The sequence below is a fragment of the Physeter macrocephalus genome, chromosome 7 (genome assembly GCF_002837175.3).
Source record: "Physeter macrocephalus isolate SW-GA chromosome 7, ASM283717v5, whole genome shotgun sequence".
Taxonomy (NCBI): domain Eukaryota; kingdom Metazoa; phylum Chordata; class Mammalia; order Artiodactyla; family Physeteridae; genus Physeter; species Physeter macrocephalus.
Window position 1 is genome coordinate 35,627,825 of NC_041220.1, and position 20,298 is coordinate 35,648,122.

Consider the following 20,298-nt stretch of genomic DNA (forward strand, 5'->3'; position numbering starts at 1 on the left):
CGGACGCGCAGGCTCAGCGGCCATGGCTCACGGGCCCAGCCGCTCCGCGGCACGTGGGATCTTCCCGGACCGGGGCACGAACCCGCGTCCCCCGCATCGGCAGGCGGACTCTCAACCACTGCGCCACCAGGGAAGCCCCTTATTCTATACTTTGAGTTATAACCCAATACTGTTACTACTACTACTACCTACCATTGTGTTGCTCAAATTGTTTCAGCTTTGGCCATTGGGATCTCTTTCAGTTGGCTTCTGTGTCTCTTTGACATATCCCCATCACTGTGGGTTTTTTCTTGTGTGGGGTTTTTTTGAGCACTTCCTTACTTTCTGACACTACAAGATACTCCAGGCTCATACTGTATATTCCCTGCCAAGATCAGAATCAGCCATTTTTCCAAGAAGCACTGCTTCCTCTTATTATAGAATGGTATTAGAAACCGAGATCTGGGTACTAGGTGTGCTCACTGCTACTGAGGTGTCATTGCTTCTAGGGCTTCGTAGCTGACAGAGCAAGGAAATATGTCTGTATATACTAACCCGTGTGTGTACACATATCTATAAATATTTCTATATGTATCATCTACATTAAGATACATTAAGCTAAACATGAGTTCAGACTGAGGTCTTTGACTAACCCATTACTACATAGATCATTCTAGCCTTTTCTCCTTGTTTGTATGTAAGCTTCTGAGAGTAAGAAATGTAGCTCCCACAATCGGTCTTCCATTTACTTGGTAGTCCAATTCCAGTATACGTGTATAGTCGTATCAAAATTGTTAACCCAGAGCCCTGAGGGAAACTACTTTATGAACTAGCATACAGTGCTTATGTATAGTTCCTTTTGCTTTTAATCTTAGATCTCCACTCATTTCAAAGTGACTTAGGTCAGCACTTTCCCCCCACTCCCTTCAGTGAGGTTATTTCATACATTTGTAATACAGTTAAACTCTTTTGTCACAGTCTGCATTCTATCCTGGCATTCCCTGACATCCTAAATGATTTTTTTAAGATTTGCATTCATTAAGGTTTACCCTTTCCGCTGTAAAATACTGTTGATTTTGACAAATGCATAGTGTCATGTATTCACCATTAGAGTTTCATACAGAATAACTTCACTACCCTAACAAATTACCTGTGCTTCACACATTCAACCCTTCTCCCTCCCTAACCCCCTGGCAACCACAGATCTCTTTAGCGTCTCCACAGCTGTACCTTTTTCAAATTGTCATAAAAGTGGAATCGTATAGTATGTAGCCTTTTCAGGCTGGCTTCTTTCACTTAGCAATATATATTTACAATTCATCCAAGTTTGGCATGGCTTAATAGCCCATTCCTTTTCCTAGGGAGCTTTTAAAACAAAGCAGATGCATTGGCTCCACTCCCAGAGTCTGACAATTAGTGTGGGGCTTAGGCGCTGGGGTGAGAATGGAGAGTGCTCATCCTTTGCTTCCTCTTTACCTCTGTCACAAGTGTGCACGCACCCCCACCCCCACTCCCACCCCCACACGCCATCAGTTTAAGTCACAGATGGCTGTGCCAATGGCTCGAGGCAGGGGTTTTTATGTATCTGGTGGTTGGAAAGAGGATGACAGGAGATGACAAGATGTTGAAGACTGGTGGGGTGGGGTCAGGTGAGAAATCTCCAGGATACTGATGCTTAAAGACTTGGTTGTCTTGCCAGGTTAAATCTCTTCTTCCTGGTCCACTGGAGAACACAGGACATACAACTCTTCTCTTCCTCTCCTGTCCCTAAACAAGCACAAGAGGCCTTTGGGAATTTTTTAAAGGGAGGATGGCTCTGGTTTTTGTTGGAGGAACTAGGAGTGAAAATGCTCCCTCCTCTGCTCACCTTAAACCTTATAAGAAAGGCACTTGTCTCAGAGATTAGGCATAGCAGGGCAATTCCAGAATTTCACTATAGAAGTTGGATTCCAGGCTCCAGGAAAAGAGTAAGATGGAGCCTACAGAGATGGGGGATGAAGTCAAGGTCTTGTTTACTCAGTCCTGTCCCATAAAGAGAGGGAGAACAACAGTCCAGAAGTTCACTCTTCTCTTGCCACTCACACTGGCTTTTCCATTTTACATCTGGCTGTGTACCAAAAGACTGGTAGAGGGCAGAGATGTGGAATTTCTGAAACCACTGGGTCTTCCCTGGAGCCCTTGGTATGCAAGTTTTTAAGAGATGTACATGTGTTAGACACAGATGGATACTCCTAATATCTGAATCTGGAATCCATCTAACCAGAAAGTATGTCCATTCTGAGTTTTAATTTTAAGAGAGTTAAAAAAAAAACTATTAGAGATTTTTTTAAATTCCAGGGAAGAATATTACAGTTAGAATACATTTAGCACACTTCTTTTGTCTTCTACTTCTTCAAATGCTGTATAATGATAACTGCTGTATAATGATAATGATAACATCATATCTTTATGATGAGTATTACTCTGAGGCATTGGTTGATTCTAAAGTGTTTTATGTGCATCAAATATGACTTTTATTTGCATTAGCAGAGATCAAGTGTTTTTGTTATTGCTGAATTTTTACTAATCCTTTATTTTAATTTTTTTAGATTAATTTTTACAAATCCTTTATATGTTGGCAATTGGAGTATGCTAGACATGGTTACTTCCAGATAATCTGATGCCAGGAGAATCCAGGGAGCAGTTGGGCTGAGAGAACCAAAAAAGACTTATCTGTTTTTGAAAATGGATGCAGATGTGTAAGATGAGACCATTTTTCCATGTACCATAAATGATTTCAAAGAATGAAAGCAACACTTCCCCTATAGTAGAAGCCATGTAATCTGAGCAGATCTCTGCAAAGTCTCTCCCCATTACTCCATAGTAGAGACCATAGAACAAGGGCACGATGCCCAAATCCATGGAATCTCTAGCCTTGATTCTATTGAAAACAACAGTGAAGGGAAGTAAGGATGTGGCATTTACGGGGATGGGTGAGGGCTGCAGCTTGGAAACTATTGGGTTGGCCAAAAAGTTCATTCGGTTTGGTCAAAAACCCCGAACGAACTTTTTGGCCAACCCAGTATTTCCTGCCATGGTAGCTAACACAGCCTTGGTGGTATTTCCCCCCACTTATTTGTTTAATGTATTTTTTTAAATGAAAGAATTTTAAATTCTCTCAATTCCATTCAAATTTTACTACTCAGGTCTAAGTGGAAAAAGTCATTATTGAGAGGGTTTAAAGGCTTCTTAGGACTGCAATGCTGAGAGAAGCCAACTCTAACCAGCAGTTCTCAAGCTTGGCTGCGTGTGGAAAAACCTGGGCAGCTTGTAAAAACCTCCACCCCCAGGCTGCACCCTGGGCCAATTACATCAGGCTCTCTGGGGGTGGGGCCTGTGCAGCAATATTTTTGGAGGCTCTCCAGACACCAGGTGATTGCAGTGGTCTGCTAACATTAGGAACCTCTTTAATAGTCCAATGGTTCTCAGCCCTAACTGTAGATTGGAATCACCTGGGGGAGATTTAAACATATACTGATACACGAGCCCACTTTCAGGGGCTCTAATTTAAGTGGCCTGGGGTGACGTCAGGACAGCAGCTAGGGTTGAGAATCCCTGCTATCAAACTTAGATTTTACAGAATGCTTTCAAATACTTTATCTTCCCTAAAAATATTTGAGATAGATATTATTATCCCCAATTTACCTTTGAAAAAACGGAGACTTAGAAAAAATGATTTGCTTAACATGACAATTGGTACAAAACGAAACCAGGAATCAAGCGCAAATTTTGAGGCCCTTTGCTGCTATGCCGTGGTTGCCGTGTGTTAATAAAAAAAATCTTTTTGCAAGTTGGATCATATTTCAAATGCACTAGGATTCTCCATGACAGCCCCTATTTCTTTTTTAAAGGTAAATGTTTCTTTAAAAAGTAAATGATTAGTATCACCTCACACCAGTTAGAATGGGCATCATCAGAAAATCTACAAACAACAAGTGCTGGAGAGGGTGTGGAGAAAAGGGAACCCTCTTACACTGCCCAATGTTCACTGCAGCACTATTTACAGTAGTCAGGTCATGGAAGCAACCTAAATGCCCATTGACAGACAAATGGATAAAGAAGATGTGGTACAGTGGAATACAATGGAATATTACTTAGCCATAAAAAGGAATGAAATTGGGTCATTTGTAGAGACATGGATGGATCTAGAGACTGTCATACAGAGTGAAGTAAGTCAGAAAGAGAAAAACAAATATTGTACATTAATGCATATATATGGAATCTAGAAAAATGGTGCAGATGAACAGTTTTGCAAGGCAGAAATAGAGACATAGATGTAGAGAACAAACGTATGGACACCAAGGGGGGAAAGCAGGGGCGGGGGGTATTGGTGGTGGTGGGATGAAATGGGAGATTGGGATTGACCTATATATACTAATACATATAAAATAGATAACTAATAAGAACCCGCTGTATTAAAAATAATTCAAAAAGAAAGTAAATGATTAGCTTCTAATGTAATGTCTGGATCTTAATCATTGCACTTTTGATGTGCTATCTCTGTAAACAGTCTCAAATACTAGCAATGGATGTAGGTGGGTCTGACTTAGTTGGGAAGGAAGTGGAGAGAGGAGAAGCGTTGGGTAGTCTGTCTCTGGAACCTTCTTCTGGTAGTTTTTGTACTTTTAATTTGAGGAGGAAATGGTAAAGGCAGAGAGCTGTGTAGACCTAGAGGGCAGCCATCTTTTGGTAATGTGAACTGGGAATTCCAACACAGCGGGTGGTTTCATCCTTTCAATATTTGAGAATTGGGGCAGTGAGGAAGAATGAAGATGACCTTCCCTCGATACCCAGGGGAGCACGTATTTATAATCTAATTGATAAAAAGTGTAGCAATGAACTCGTGGTTCCACAGAAAAGAATCTTAATACCATCATGCTCAACAAAAATTAGTAGTGAAAAAAATAGTTCCTTCCCATCTGAAGGGTTAGATTCTTTGAATGCCTCACTATAGTAGAATTCCTGGTTAAGGATCTTAAAGTTGTATGGATAATGATCTTGGGGCAACTCTATCCCCAAGTAACTTCATAAAAGTCCTTATGAATACTTTTACATTCATTAAAGTAATACAGACAGTATGCTGAAAAACTAAATCAGTGTCTTTCTATAGCTTAAACTAATAATAATAGATCTGTACAGTTATTTTCTATCCGTTTCCTGCTAGAGAATGGTAGGAGTTCCCTCTCTGAAAGTTTCATGAAATACTTATAAAATCAGATTGCTATGTTGCCATAGGAAGAGCCCTTCCTCCCAGGGCTGGCTCTCCATCTGATTGTCTTCCTTATTTTATTTATTTATTATTATTACTTTTTAAAGTAGTTTTTAAATTTTATTTTATTTTTGGCTGCGTTGGTCTTCATTGCTGCACACGGGCTATCTCTAGTTGCAGCGAGCTGGGGCTACTCTTCGTTGCGGTGCATGGGCTTCTCATTGAGGTGGCTTCTCTTGTTGCAGAACATAGGCTTTAGGTGTGCAGGCTTCAGTAGTTGTGGCATGTGGGCTCAGTGGTTGTGGCTCGCGGGCCCTAGAGCACAGGCTCTAGAGTGTGGCGCACGGGCTTAGTTGCTCCACGGCATGTGGGATCTTCCTGGACCAGGGCTCGAACCCGTGTCATCTGCATTGGCAGGCGGATTCTTAACCACTGCACCACCAGGGAAGCCCTGTCTTCCTTATTTTATGAGTTAAGGGTTGCTGACCTCTGCCTCTGAATTTCTGTTAAGGTCCTAGAGATTTAAAGTAACTTTGATGTGACAGATCTTCCAGGGAATTTTTCATTTGAGACGTTTTCCATGGCTGTGTGGTATGTCTTACATTCCCTTTCCAGGACATAGGTTGATTACACAGCCTCACAGCTGTTGATTACACAGCTCTGCCCGTGAGACCCTCACCCATAGCACATCTCAGCAACCATCTTCGCAATGGGAGCACGGTTCTGAGTCATAGATATTATTATCCCAATTTCCTTTATTTCTCCTTAGACTTTCTTGTTTTGTTATCTCTTCACCTCTCTTTCAGTGAAAGTTTCGGTACTCAGTTTCCTCTTTTCCTAACTGCTCCCAGCAAAAGGGATTTCACGGATACCAGAAACAAAATTCTAGAGCAGTGCTGTCCAGTGGAAATATAGATTGGACAAAATTAAAAGTTTTCTTGTAGCCACGCTAAAAAGGTAAAAAGAAACACATGAAATAATTTCACCAGTACATCTAGAGTACTATCATCTCAGCATGTAATCAAAAGAAAAATTATTTTCTTATGCTGTCTTTGAAATCCAATGTGTATTTTAGACTTACAGCACCTCTTATGTCATAATTTAAGTGCTCAGTAGTTACATAGGCTAGTGGCTAATGTATTGGATAGCATACTTCTAGAGGTTTTAAGGAAGATCTATAGAAGGAGTTGACACTTCAAAATTTTGTGGAAGGGAAATTTGTAGTTCCGTAAGAATTACGCTACCATAAATGTCAGCCTACTTTTTTTTTGTTTGTTTAAATTTATTTATTTATTTATTTTTTGGCTGCGTTGGGTCTTTGCTGCACGCGGGCTTTTCTCTAGTTGCGGTGAGCGGGGGCTACTCTTCATTGCAGTGCGTGGGCTTCTCATTGGGTGGCTTCTCTTGCTGCAGAGCAGGGGCTCTAGGCGTGCGGGCTTCAGTAGTTGTGACACTCGGGCTCAGTAGTTGTGGCCCACGGGCTCTAGAGCGCAGGCTCAGTAGTTGTGGCGCACGGGCTTAGTTGCTGCGCGGCATGTGGGATCTTCCCGGACCAGGGCTCGAACCCATGTCCCCTGCATTGGCAGGCGGATTCTTAACCACTGCGCCACCAGTAAAGCCCTGTCAGCCTGCTTTTAATGGTGATCTTTTAAACTTATAGACCACGTATAGATTCTCTTTAAAGCTTATAATTTTTGGAAAACTTTTAAATCTGTGGGTTTTCCCTTCCTTTTCTCCTGGTTTTCCCCAGTGATATCTATGATACCAACGATAGGCCTATAAATAACATATGCATGGAAAAGTATAGGGCCAAACGTGGCTTTCAGAGACAGAGAACTTGACCAGGTGAATGTTATAAGCAAGTGCTTGGAGATATGAATGTCTTAATTGGAGATACTTACTTGAAAAATAAATTGAATCCACACATTGTAAACATGATAGCCAAATAACCCACAGCACCAAATGCACAGCTGACTTTGTAGATGAGAAGAAACCATTTGTAGACCAATCTGTGGAGTAAAAAATGGGGAGAAGCACAAAACATGATGTACTATAAAATATTTTACCTTTTTAGAACATTGTTATAAGTCAATTTTTAGTTTCTAAAATTCTATTCATTATGCAATATACAGATCGTGAGTATATTATATCTGCTAAACCCCGTAAAAATCTCGAGTTTAAATACACTATCAACAAGCAGTATATAAACAGTACTATCATACACATGTGTTTCCGTGTATGTGCATATGTAAATTCATTGTGGCTTATTTATGTTCCTCATGTAAAAATGGCCTTCAGCACTGGTTATTCTATATGGGACCCTGCCTACCTTCCTCTCCTCCTTTTCTCATTTGGCCCTAGGTTGGCTTAGAGTGGTTTTGGCAGGAGTACCTTTGAGGCAAGCAAAAGATGGGAAGAGAAGTCTAGAGGGGAGACCCCCAGGAGTTTCTCTCCCCTCCTGCTCCTGTTGCCCCAGCCCCAGGGCAGCCTTCACCAGCCCTCACCCCATCGCCTCTCCACTCAGACAGCACCCCACCCCACAGTCCTGGAACAAGAGTGTTTCAGACTTGTTCTTTCTGCTATGTGGATGGGTCCTTTTTGTGTCCCACACTCACCATTATGACTTCTAAGGCCTTCCCCCCTTCCCACAGGGTCCAAGTGGAGAAGGAAGAGTATGGAGATGGAGGGCAAGAGTGGAGATGATGTAGAAGGAGCCATGTACCCTGTTCATTGCCCTCATTCCAGGCAGTAAAAGCCCTTAGAAAAACTACAGAAAGGCCACACGGCTGCTTCATGCCCGAGAGAATGTGGGAAGAGGATGGGGGCACAGCTCCATTCCTGGGACACCATGGTACAAGGGCCCTGCCCACTGGAACAAGAAGAGAGGGTGGAAGGAGGAGGGCTGGGGGGCCCAGGCTTGGTGCCCAGAGAAGATAGGGGGTGCTGGCACGTTGCACACAAGGGTGAACAATGGCAGGGGGCCCTGTTCGCCCTCAGCCCTTTCCCTCCTCATCCTCTTGAAGCCCCTCTCCTGCATTTCACCCCAAACTTCATTCAGAGTCTCCCTTGAAAGACTTGGCCCCCCCCCTTTTACCTCTGATCCCTGGAGCCCTGTCCCCAACTCTCACCTTCCCCAACCTCTTCCCTGTTGGAGACATTGCACCAAATGCTTATGTTCTATGGTATACTGATGCAATGTTTTCAGCATTATTTAATTTATTTATTAAAAATTTTTATTGAAGTATAGTTGACTTATGATATTATATTAGTTTCAGGTGTACAGCATAGTGAGTTGACATTTTTATGCATTCAAAATGATCACCACTATGAGTCTGGTTACCATCTATCACAATACAAAGTTATTACTATATTATCAACTATATAGGCAGACCTCGCTTTATTGCACTTTGCAGATACTGCGGGGTTTTTTGTTTGTTTGTTTTTACAAATTGAAGTCTTGTGTCAACCCTTTGTCGAGCAAGTCTATAGGCGCCGTTTTTTCCAACAGCATTTGCTCACTTTTTGTCTCTGTGTCCCATTTTGGTAATTCTTGCAAGATTTCAAACTTCATTATTATTATATTTGTTATGATGACCTGTGATCAGTGATCTTTGATGTTACTACTGTCATTGTTTTGGGGTACCACAAACCACACCCATGTAAGATGGCAAACTTAATTGATAAATATTGTGTGTGTTCTGACTGCTCCATTCACTGGCCATTCCCCCATCTCTCTCCCTTTCCTCAGCCCTCTCTATTCCCTGAGACACAACAATATTGAAATCAGGCCAATTAATAACCCTACAGTGGTCCCAGTGTTCAAGTGAAAGGAAGAGTTGTGTGTCTCTCACTTTAAATCAGAAGCTAGAAATGATTAAGCATAGTGAGGAAGGCATGTCAAAAGCAGAAATAGGCTGAAAGCTAGGCCTCTTGCACCAAACAGTGAGCCAAGTTGTGGATGCAAAGGAAAAGTACTTGAAGGAATTTAAAAGTGCTGCTCCAGTGAACACAGAAATGAAAGTGAAACAGCCTTATTGCTGATGCGGAGAAAGTTTTAGTGGTCTAGATAGAGGATCAAACCAGCCACTACATTCTCTTAAGCCAAAGCCTAATCCAGAGCAAGGCCCTAATTCCCTTCAATTCCCTGAAGTCTGAGAGAGGTGAGGAAGCTGCAGAAGAAAAGTTTGAAGCTAGCAGAGGTTGGCTCATAAGATTTAAAGAAAGACGCTATCTCTGTAACACAAAAGTGCAAGGTGAAGCAGCAAGTTATCCAGGAGATCTAGCTAAGATAATTAATGATGGTGGCTGCACTAAACAACAGATTTTCAATGTAGACAAAACAGCTTTCTGTTGGAAGATGGCTTCTAGGACTTTCACAGCTAGAGAAGAGAAGTCAATGCCTGGCTTCAAAGCTTCAAAGGACAGGCTGACGCTCTTGTTAGGGTTTAATGTAGCTGGTGACTTTAAGTCGAAGCCAATGCTCATCTACCATTCTGAAAATCCTAGGGCCCTGAAGAATTATGCTCAGTCTATTCTGCCTCTGCTCTATAAATGGAACAACAAAGCCTACATGGCAGCACATCTGATTGCAACACGGTTTACTGAATACTTAGTACTCCTCAGAAAAAAAGATTCAAAATATTACGGCTCATTGACAATGCACCTGGTCACTCAAGAGCTCTGATGGACAATGAGATTAATGCTTTTATGCCTACTAATACAATATCCATTCTGCAGCCCAGGAATCAAGGACCAATTTCAATTTTCGATTCTTATTATGTAAGAAGTACATTTCATAAGGCTATAGCTGTCATAAATAGTGATTCCTCTGATGGATCTGGGCAAAGTAAATAAAAAAGTTTCTGGAAAGGATTCACCATTCTAAATGCCATGAAGAATACTTGTGATTCATGGGAACAGGTAAAAATATCAGCATTGACAGGAGTTTGGAAGAAGCTGATTCCAACCTTCAGGGATGACTTTGAGGGGTTCAAGACTTCAGTGGAAGAAGGAACTGCAGATGTGGTGGAAATAGGAAGAGAATTAGAATTCGATGTGGAACCTGGAGATGCGACCAAATTGCTGCAATCTCCTGATAAAATTTGAACAAATGAGGAATTGCTTCATATGGATGAGCAAAGAAAGTGGTTTCTTGAGATGGAATCTTCTCCTGGTGAAGATGCTGTGAACACTGTTCAAATGACAACAAAGGATTTGGAATATTACATAAACTCAGTTGATAAAGCAGTGGCAGGGTGTGAGAGGACTGACTCCAATTTTGAGAGAAGTTCTATGTGGGTAAAATGCTATCAAACAGCACCACATGCTGCAGAGAAATCGTCCATGAAAGAAAGAGTCAATCGATGCGGCAGACTTCTCTGTCTTATTTTAAGAAATGGCCACAGCAGCCCCAGCCTTCAGTGACCACGACCCTGATCAGTCAGCAGCCACCAACATGGAGGCAAGACCCTCCGCCAGCAACAAGATTAAAACTTGCTGAAGGCTCAGATGATGGTTAGCACATTTTAGCAATACATATTTAAAAATTAAGGTATGTACATCATTTTTTTGAATCTATTTCTATCGCACACTTAATAGGCTACAGTATAGTGTAAGCATATATAGTGTAAGCATATATAGTGTAAACTTTTATGTGCACTGGGGAACCAGAAAACTTGTGTGACTCACTCTATTGTGAAATTCACTTTATTGCAGTGGTCTGGAACCCGACACCAAAGGTATGCCTGTACGTTGCATTCCTGTAACTTACTTACTTTATAACTTGAAGTTCGTACTTCTTTTTTAAAAAATTATTTAATTTATTTTTGGCTGCCTCGGGGCGTAGCTGCGGCACGTGGGATCTTCATTGAGGCATGCGAGATCTTTTGTTGCAGTGCGAGCCCTCTTCATTGTGGTGCGCGGGCTTCTCTCTAGTGGCGAGCAAGTTTTCCTCTTCTCTAGTTGTGGCACGTAGTCTCCAGGGTGCGTGGGATCTGTAGTTGTGGCATGCAGGCTTAGTTGCCTCGAGGCATGTGGGATCTTAGTTCCCTGACCAGGGATCAAACCTGCATCCCCTGCATTGTAAGATGGATTCTTTACCACTGGACCACCAGGGAAGTCCCAGAGTTTGTACTTCTTAATTCCTTTCACCTATTTCACCCATTCCTCCAATCCCTTCCCCTGTGGCAACCACTAGTTTGTTCTCTGTATCTATGACTCTGTTTCTGTTTGGTTATGTTTGGTTATTTGTTTGTTTGTTTGTTTTTACATTCCACATATAAGTAATTTATGGTATTTGTCTTTGTCTGACTTTTAAACTTAGTATAACGCCCTCTAGGTCCATCCATGTTGTCCAATCAAAATGCAAAATTTGATACTTTTAATGGCTGAGTAATATTCCATCGTGGGTATATACCCCATCTTCTTTATCCATTCAGCTATTGATGGACACCTAGGCTGCTTCCATATCTTGGCTATTGTAAATAATGCTGCCATGAACATGGGGGAGCACACATTTTTTTTAAATTAGTGTTTTTGTTTTCTTTGGTTAAATACCCAAAAGAGGAATTGCTGGATGGTATAGTAATTGTATTTAAACATTTTTTTAAAGAACCTCCATACTGTTTTCCATAGTGGCTCCACCAGTTTACAGTCCCACCCACAGTGCACAAGGGTTCCCTTTTCTTCACATTCTTGCCAACACTTATTACTTCTTGTCTTTTTGATAATAGCCATTTGAGAGGTGTGAGATAATATCTCATTATGGTTTTGATTTGCATTTCCCTGATGATTGATGTTGAGCATCTTTTCATGTGCCTGTTGGCTATCTGTATGTCTTCTTTGGAAAAATGTCTATTCATGTCCTTAGCCCACTTTTAAAATGGATTGTTGGTTTTTGATAGAGTTGTATGAGTTCTTTATATATTTGGAGATTAAGCCCTTATCGAACGTATCATTTGCAAATATCTTCTCCCATTCAGTAGGTTACCTTTTCATTTTTGTTGATAGTTTCCATTGCCGTGCAAAAGCTTTTTAGTTTGATGTGGTCCCATTTGTTTAAGTTTGCTTTTGTTATCCTTGCCTGAGGAGACAGATCAAAAAAATATTGCAAAAACTGATGTCAAAGAGTGTACTGCCTATGTTTTCTTCTAGGATTTTTATGGTTTCAGGTCTTACATTTAAACCTTCAATCGATTTTGAGTTTATTTTTGTATATCGTGTAAGAAAATGGTCTAGGTTCATTCTTTTACATGTAGCTGTTCAGTTTTCCCAATGCCATTTACTGAAGAGACTGTCTTTTCTCCATTGTATATTCTTGTCTCCTTTATTGTAGATTAATTGACCATATTAGCATGGGTTTATTTCTGGACTCTCTATTCTGTTGCACTGATCTAAGTGTCTGTTTCTGTGCCAGTGCCATACTGTTTTGATTACTATAGCTTTGTAGTATGGTTTGAAATCAGGGCGTGTGATACCTCCAGCTCAGTTCTTCTTTCTCAAGATTGTTTTGGCCTTTTGGGGTCTTTTGTGATGCCATACAAATTCTAGGACTGTTTGTGAAAAATGCCATTGGTATTTTAATAGGGATTGCATTGAATCTGTAGATTGCCTTGGGTAGTATGGATATTTTAACAATATTAATTCTTCCAATCCATAAGCCCAGTATATCTCTCTATTTGTGTCATCTTCAATTTCTCTTATCAGTGTCTTACAATTTTCTGACTACAGGTCTTTTACCTCCTTAGGTAGGTTATTCTTAGGTATTTTATTCTTTTTGATGCTATGATAAGTGGGATTGCTTCCTTAATTTCTATATCTGATCGTTCATTGCTAGTGTATAAAAATGCAACAGATTTCTTTCTCTTAATTTTATATCCTGCAACTTTACCAAATTCATTAATGAGCTCTAGTAGTTTTCTCGTGACATCTTTAGGATTTTCCATGTATAGTATCATGTCATCTGCAAACAGTGACAGTTTTACCTCTTCCTTTCAAATTTAGATTCCTTTTATTTCTTTTACTCCTCTGACTGCTGTGGCTAAGACTTCCAAAACTATCAATATGTTGAATAAAAGTGATGAGTGTGGGCATCCTTGTCTTGTTCCTGATCTTAGAGGAGAAGTGTCCAGCTTCTCACTGTTGAGTATGATGTCAGCTGTGGGTTTGTCATAAATGGACTTTATTATGTTGAGGTATGTTCCGTCTATACTGACTTTGTTGAGAGTTTTTATCATAAATGGATGTTGAATTTTGTCAAATGCCTTTTCTGAACCCATTGAGATGATCATTTGATTTTTATCCATTGTTTTGTTAATGTGGTGTATCATGTTGATTGATTTGTGGATGCTGAACTATCCTTGCATCCCTGGAATAAATCCCACTTGATCATGGTGTATGATCCTTTTAATATATTGTTGAATTTGGTTTCCTAATATTTTTTGAAGATATTTGCATCTATGATCATCAAGGACATCGGCCTGTAATTTTCTTTTTTGGTAGTGTTTTTGTCTGGTTTTGGTATCAGGGTATTACTAGCCTTGTAGATTGAGTTTGAGAGTGTTCCTTCCTCTTTAATTTTTTGGAATAGTTTGAGAAGGATTAGTATTACCTCTTCTTAAATGTTTGGTAGAACTCCTTGTGAAGCATCTGGTCCTGGACTTTTGTTTGTTGGAAGTTTTTTGATTACTGATTCAATTTCATTACTAGTAATTGGTCTTTTCAGATTTTCTATTTCATCCTTATTCAGTCTTGGAAGATTGTATTTTTCTAGCAATTTATCCATTTCTTCTAGGTTGTGTAATTTGTTGGCATATAATTGTTCATAGTAGTCTCTTATGATTGTTTGTATGTTTGTGGTATTGGTTGTAATTTCTCCTATTTCACTTCTGATTTTATTTATTTGGGCCCTCTCCTTTTTTCTCAATGAGACTGGCTAAAGGTTCATCAGTTTTGTTTATCTTTTCAAAGAAACAGCTCTTAGTTTCATTGATCTTTTTAATTTTCTTAAAGTCTCTATTTCATTTATTTCCACTTTGATCTTTATTATTTCCATTCTTCTACTAACTTTGGGCTTGTCTAGTCTTCTTTTTCTAGTTCCTTTTAGGTGTAAATTTAGGGTGTTTATTTGAGATTTTTCTTGTTTCTTGAGGTTGGCCTGTATTGCTATGAACTTCCCTCTTAAAACTGATTTGCTGCATCCCATAGATTTTGGATCTTTGTGTTTCCATTTTCATTTGTCTTGAGGTGTTTTTTGATTTTCTTTTTATTTCTTTGTTCACCCATTGGTCATTTAGTAGCAAGTTGTTTAGTATCCATATGTTTATATTTTTTCCAGTTTTCTTCCTGTAATTGATTTCTACTTTTATACTGTTGTGATCAGGAAAAACACTTGATATGATTTTGATCTTCTTAAATTTATTGACACTTGTTTGACACACGGCCTAGCATGTTATCTATCCTGGAGAATGTTCCATGTGCACTTGAAAAGAATGTGTATTCTGCAGTTTTTGGATGCAGTGTTCTATATATATCTATTAAGTTCATCTGATCTAATCATTTAAGGCCAATGTTTCCTTACTGATTTTCTATCTGGCTGATCTATCCATTGATATAAATGGAATAGTAAAGTCCCTTGCTCTTACTGTACTGCTGTCAGTTTCTCCCTTTATGTCTGTTAATATTTATTATATTGTATTTAGGTCCTCCTAATGTTGGGTGCATAAATATTCACAGATGTTATATCCTTTTCTTGGACTGACCCCTTTATAACTTTGTAATGCCTTTCTTTGTCTTTTGTTTTAGTCTTTGTTTTAAAGTCTATTTTGTCTGATATGAGTATTGCTACCCTAGCTTTCTTTTAGTTTCCATTTGCATGGAATATCTTTTTCTATCCTTTTACTTTAAGTCAGTGTGTGTTTTTAGATCTGATGTGAAGCCAGCATATAAATGGGTTTGGGTTTTTCTATCCATTCAGCCACCCTATGTCCTTTGATTGGAGCATTTATTCCATTTACATTTAAAGTTCTTATGATAAGTATGTACTTATTGCCATTTTGTTAATTGTTTTTTGGTCATTTTTGTAGTGCTCTGTTCCTTTCTCCTTCTTTTAGTCTCTTCCCCTGTGGTTTGATGAGTTTCTTTAGTGTTAGGTTAGAGTTCTTTTCACTTTATTTTTTGGTATTTCTATTGTGGGTTTGTTTGTGGTTCATGAGTTTCATATACATGTAAGCATATATATATATATATATAGATGTTTGTTTTAAGCTGATGGTCACTTATTTGAATACATTCTATGTGTGTTTTTAGATCTGATGTGAAGCCAGCATATAAATGGGTTTGGGTTTTTCTATCCATTCAGCCACCCTATGTCCTTTGATTGGAGCATTTATTCCATTTACATTTAAAGTTCTTATGATAAGTATGTACTTATTGCCATTTTGTTAATTGTTTTTTGGTCATTTTTGTAGTGCTCTGTTCCTTTCTCCTTCTTTTAGTCTCTTCCCCTGTGGTTTGATGAGTTTCTTTAGTGTTAGGTTAGAGTTCTTTTCACTTTATTTTTTGGTATTTCTATTGTGGGTTTGTTTGTGGTTCATGAGTTTCATATACATGTAAGCATATATATATATATAGATGTTTGTTTTAAGCTGATGGTCACTTATTTGAATACATTCTAGAAGTACTACACTTTTACTCCCCTCCAGCCCATGTTTTATGGTTTTGGCATCAAATTTTATATCTTTTCACTTTGTGTATCCCTTAACTACTTATTGTAGTTATAGTTTATTTTACAAATTTTGTCCTTTATCCTTCATACTACTGGTGGTTGATCCACTGCCTTCACTATCTATTTGCCTTTACCAGTGAATTTTTTTTCTTTCACATATTTTATGTCTAGTTACGGCTATTTGTTTTCCACTTAAAGGAAACCCATCAACATTTCTTGTAAGGCTGGTTTAGTGGTGAAGAACTCTTAGTTTTTGCTTACCCGGGAACCTCTTTATTTCTCCTTCAATTCTGAATGATAACCTTTCTGGGAAGAGTATTCTTGGTTATAAGTTTTTTTCCTTTTAGCACTTTAAATATATCCTGCCCCTCTCTTTTGGCTTGTAAAGTTTCTGCTGAAAAATTGGGGGTTTCCTTGTATGTCACTTATTTTTTCTTGCTGCCTTTAAAATATTCTCTTTATCTTTAACTTTTGCCATTTCAATTATGACATGTGTTGATGTGGATCACTTTGGATTCATCATGTTTAGAATTCTCTGTGCTTCCTGGATCTGGATATCTGTTTCATTTTCCAGGTTAGGGAATTTTTCAGTCATTATTTCTTCAAAGAAATTTTCTGTCCCTTTCTCCCTCTCTTCTCCTTCTCGGACCCCTGTAATGTGAATGTTAGTATACTTGATGTTGTCCCAGATGTCCCTTAATATATCCTCATTTTAAAAAATTCTTTTTTCTTTTTGTTCTGATTGGGTGATTTCCACTATTCTGTCTTCCAGGTCACTGATCTGTTCTTCTGTATCATCTAATCTGCTGTTGATTCCCTCTATTGTATTTTTCATTTCAGTTTTTGTATTCTTCAGCTCTGATTGGTTCTCTTCCTAACTATATGTTGAAGTTCTCACTGTGTTCCTCCATTCTTCTCCCAAGATCTGTTAGCATCTTTATGACCATTAACTGAACTCTTTATCAGGTAAATTACTTATCTCTGTTTCATTAGTGTTTTTTTTTTTCTGGAATTTTATCTGGTTCTGTTCTTTCAAATTCCTTGGTCTCCTCATTTTGTTTGGCCTTTTGTATTTGTTTCTATGAATTAGGTGTAATAGCTACCTCCCAGTCTTGAAGGAGGTGGCCTTGTGCAGTAGCACCCCTGTGTGGACTGTGTGTGCTGGGCAGCTTTGGCAGGCTGGCTAGGGCTGGAGTGGGCAAGGGCTGGGGATTTCCTAGGGCATGCTGGGTCTGGGCTGCCTTGGCAGGATGGCTGGAGTGGGTGTGGGTTGGGGCCAGAGCTATTTTAAAAGATACTATGCTTCACTGAGTTCTGGTTAGTTAGAAGGGACCTTATGAAACATGATCTAAATGGGGGTTTGTGGGCTTGCCTGAGAAATGATTTGTCATTTACATTATTTCTATGGTGAAATGCTTTCTCCACTTCAAGCAAGTGACATACAAGAGTTATCTGGACAGCACCTTCTCCTATAGGTGTAATCCTGCCTCATCAGAGGGGTCAACAATGGAGAGTTACTTGGAGCAGGAAACTCACATGGGCTGCACAAGGTATCTTAAATCACTATGAGGCTGTGTCATCTCCAAAGGGAGCCAGAAAGGGCTTTTGGCGTCTTTTTGCCACAGTGACTCCCTGGGCCATCGGTCCTTATGACTTGCCAGTGCTGAGCACTGTGGAGCATTGTTCAGTGCACCGAGATAAAGGCAGAAGTTAATGTTGCCAAAAAGGGTGATGATGGGACAAGTGGGAAAAGTGGCAGCTCTGAGAGGATATCCTCTCCAACCCTCACAACATTGGCAGCACCGGAGTGGGCTTCCCTGAACTCCACACGTACTTTCTGCCCATCTCAAGGTTGTACCAGCATTAGAGGTGTGTCTGATTAATAACTGTTTAAACTGCAGGGTTTCTCTGTGCAAAGCAGCTGGTTGATGTAATTAAGACACAGCATGCTCTTGGGGCAGAGGCTTTGCATTCCAGTAGTCCTTGGCTTGATTCTGGCCTCCCTGGCTTACTACCTGTGCGACCTTGGCCACCCTATTTAGCATTTCTGAACTGTGATTGCCTCATTTATGAAGTGAGGAGGGTAGCACCAGATCCTAAAGCAGTCCTGAAGATTATGTGAGAAAATGTAGTAACTCAATATGTCATATTGTTGTTATGGTTGTGTTATGTTTTCCAAATGTACCCCTCCCTCCCCCCACCCAAATCTTCCTGCTTATTGGCGGTATGAGTTTGTAAAGCCCAGAACTTCCTTGCTGCTCAGATTACACTGGACGCAGATATGCTAGATTAGAAATTGTGTTGGTGTCAGAGCAGCCTCCACAAAGGGAAGCTTGGCCTTAAGTTGGAGTTGATGTGATCGAGCCCAGCTCTTTGTGGCTGACCTGTGGCCTGTTTTTGAGCCTGAATATTGCTTGACAGACAACCCAACTATAGTAGAGAGGAAACCCACTTCCCTTTCTCTGTTCTCTTTTCCACAGAGGAGCCCTGGTATACTCTGGGAGAGGAACAGCCAGTTTTTAAATGGCGTTGGTACTGGAGACTCTTCTTGGGTTTGCCTTCTGCATCATGCCAATTTGCTCCAACCAGCTTTCCTCGTTTGTCATGAAATCCTCCACTTCCAAATGGAACATAGCTAATATGAGACTTACCTATAATATGATGAATAAGCAACGATCCATAAAGATCCTTAGGGTGTACTACGTCTCATGAACTGGGGCTTCTTTATCTAGGAAGAAATGGGGCCTTAATGAGCCTCTCCCATTGTTGTCTCTTAAGATGTCAGTGGAGCATCTTGGCTCTCAGCCTGTGTCAGGGCTCAGAGCTGAGCAGTCTGAAGAAGCTGGAGTGGGAGCACAGTGAGCATGAGCAGCAGACAGCATGGGCCCTGGTCGTCTGAGATGTAGGAGCTGGGAAGGGCCATGAGGCCGCATTTGCATATTTTTGGTATTGGAGTTCCTCTTCCTGTGCACAGAAATACAGCATTTAGCTCAGGTAATTCATTATACAGTAGAAAAGGGAACCATTCTCATTGAAATAGAATATGGATTATGTTCAGGGAATGAAAACCAGTAAATTTCAATTCATCCAAAACTTAGATCCCTTTCACAAGTTTTAAACAACTTACATTTTGTAAGAAGGAGAAAGGGTACCATATGTCCATTTACTGATGGATAAACCAGGCCCTACAAAGGCTGTGTAAAACTCCAAACTGGCCAATTTAGAAGGTCTCTTAATACCACCCTAAAGCTCTTCCCCAAATGGGATTAAATTAAGATACTCATAAACCAGAATTCATTTATTTGAATTTCAATCTTTATCTTGACATTTATTTATCTGGTTTCTCTCACTGAATATATTTTCCTTCTCCAAAGTAGAAGAAAAAATTGATGTTTGTCTCTCCCACTTTTCTAGAGGATTAAAAAAGAATACCTGAATGGCTAAAAAATCATAAAAATATTTCATAGAAGCTTATGATTTATCCTCCTACACAGGTTAAAATTTGACATTGCCTTATTATCATTGAACACTACACATTTTCTCTTCATCTCATCAGTTTTATCTGGATTGGAGTCAGATCTTGTTCAGAACAAGAACACAGAGAGCAAGAACAAACTTGTGGACACATTATGAGATTATAAGCCCTTTGGAAAGATTTGTGGATGATCTGATGGAATTATATACATTTCAAGAGGTTGGCAATGGTAATTAAAGTGAGCGTTGGAATATTAAAGCCTCATTTGTTATGAGAGTAATAGCTTGTCCATTACTCATGATTTATCAGACATAAAATACATACGTAGTTGTTAGAAGTACAAACTTCTAACTCTAGCTTTATGATAAAATGTATGTGACGTGACTTAGCATGGGGTCCACTAAAATGCTGAGCTAAAAGTCAACATGCAAATAGTGCTCTAAAAAAGTTAAACAATAGTTTCACTTCTCTTTCTCCAGGCCTTCACTAGCTGATGTCTAAAATAATAAATTTCACAGACATGTTGGAATCACCATTAAATAGGAATGTGAATGCACAGCAGTAGAGCAAATCTCCAGTTTTGCTACAAAGGGTCAAAGAGGTGTAATAACCTCCTCCCCATCAGGAAAATGGAAATTAAATGTACTTTCTAATGGTTAAAATTAAGGGTGTGGTGGGGAAAGAATGAGTGGAATACATACTGTGGTGTTCTCCCTGAGAGGGGTTTTCGGGTAGCGCTGAAGAGGATGTAGCTGGTAATAACTGAGAACATTCCCCACATAGACAGAAATCACCACCAGTAAAGTTTTTTTTTTTTTTTTTTTAAACTTCTTTATTGGAGTATAATTGCTTTACAATAGTGTGTTAGTTTCT

The 20,298-nt window shown here is 39.6% G+C and overlaps 1 protein-coding gene across 1 annotated transcript in view; it reads right to left on the minus strand.

Annotated features, from left to right (window-relative positions):
* RNF175 (ring finger protein 175) overlaps window positions 1-20,298 on the minus strand; it is a 73,895-nt gene that overhangs the window by 24,076 nt on the left and 29,521 nt on the right. Inside the window, 3 exon segments of the mRNA XM_028492553.2 lie at window positions 2,776-2,899; window positions 7,129-7,236; window positions 20,127-20,215. Of these exon segments, the coding sequence (XP_028348354.1) occupies window positions 2,776-2,899; window positions 7,129-7,236; window positions 20,127-20,215 (321 nt within the window).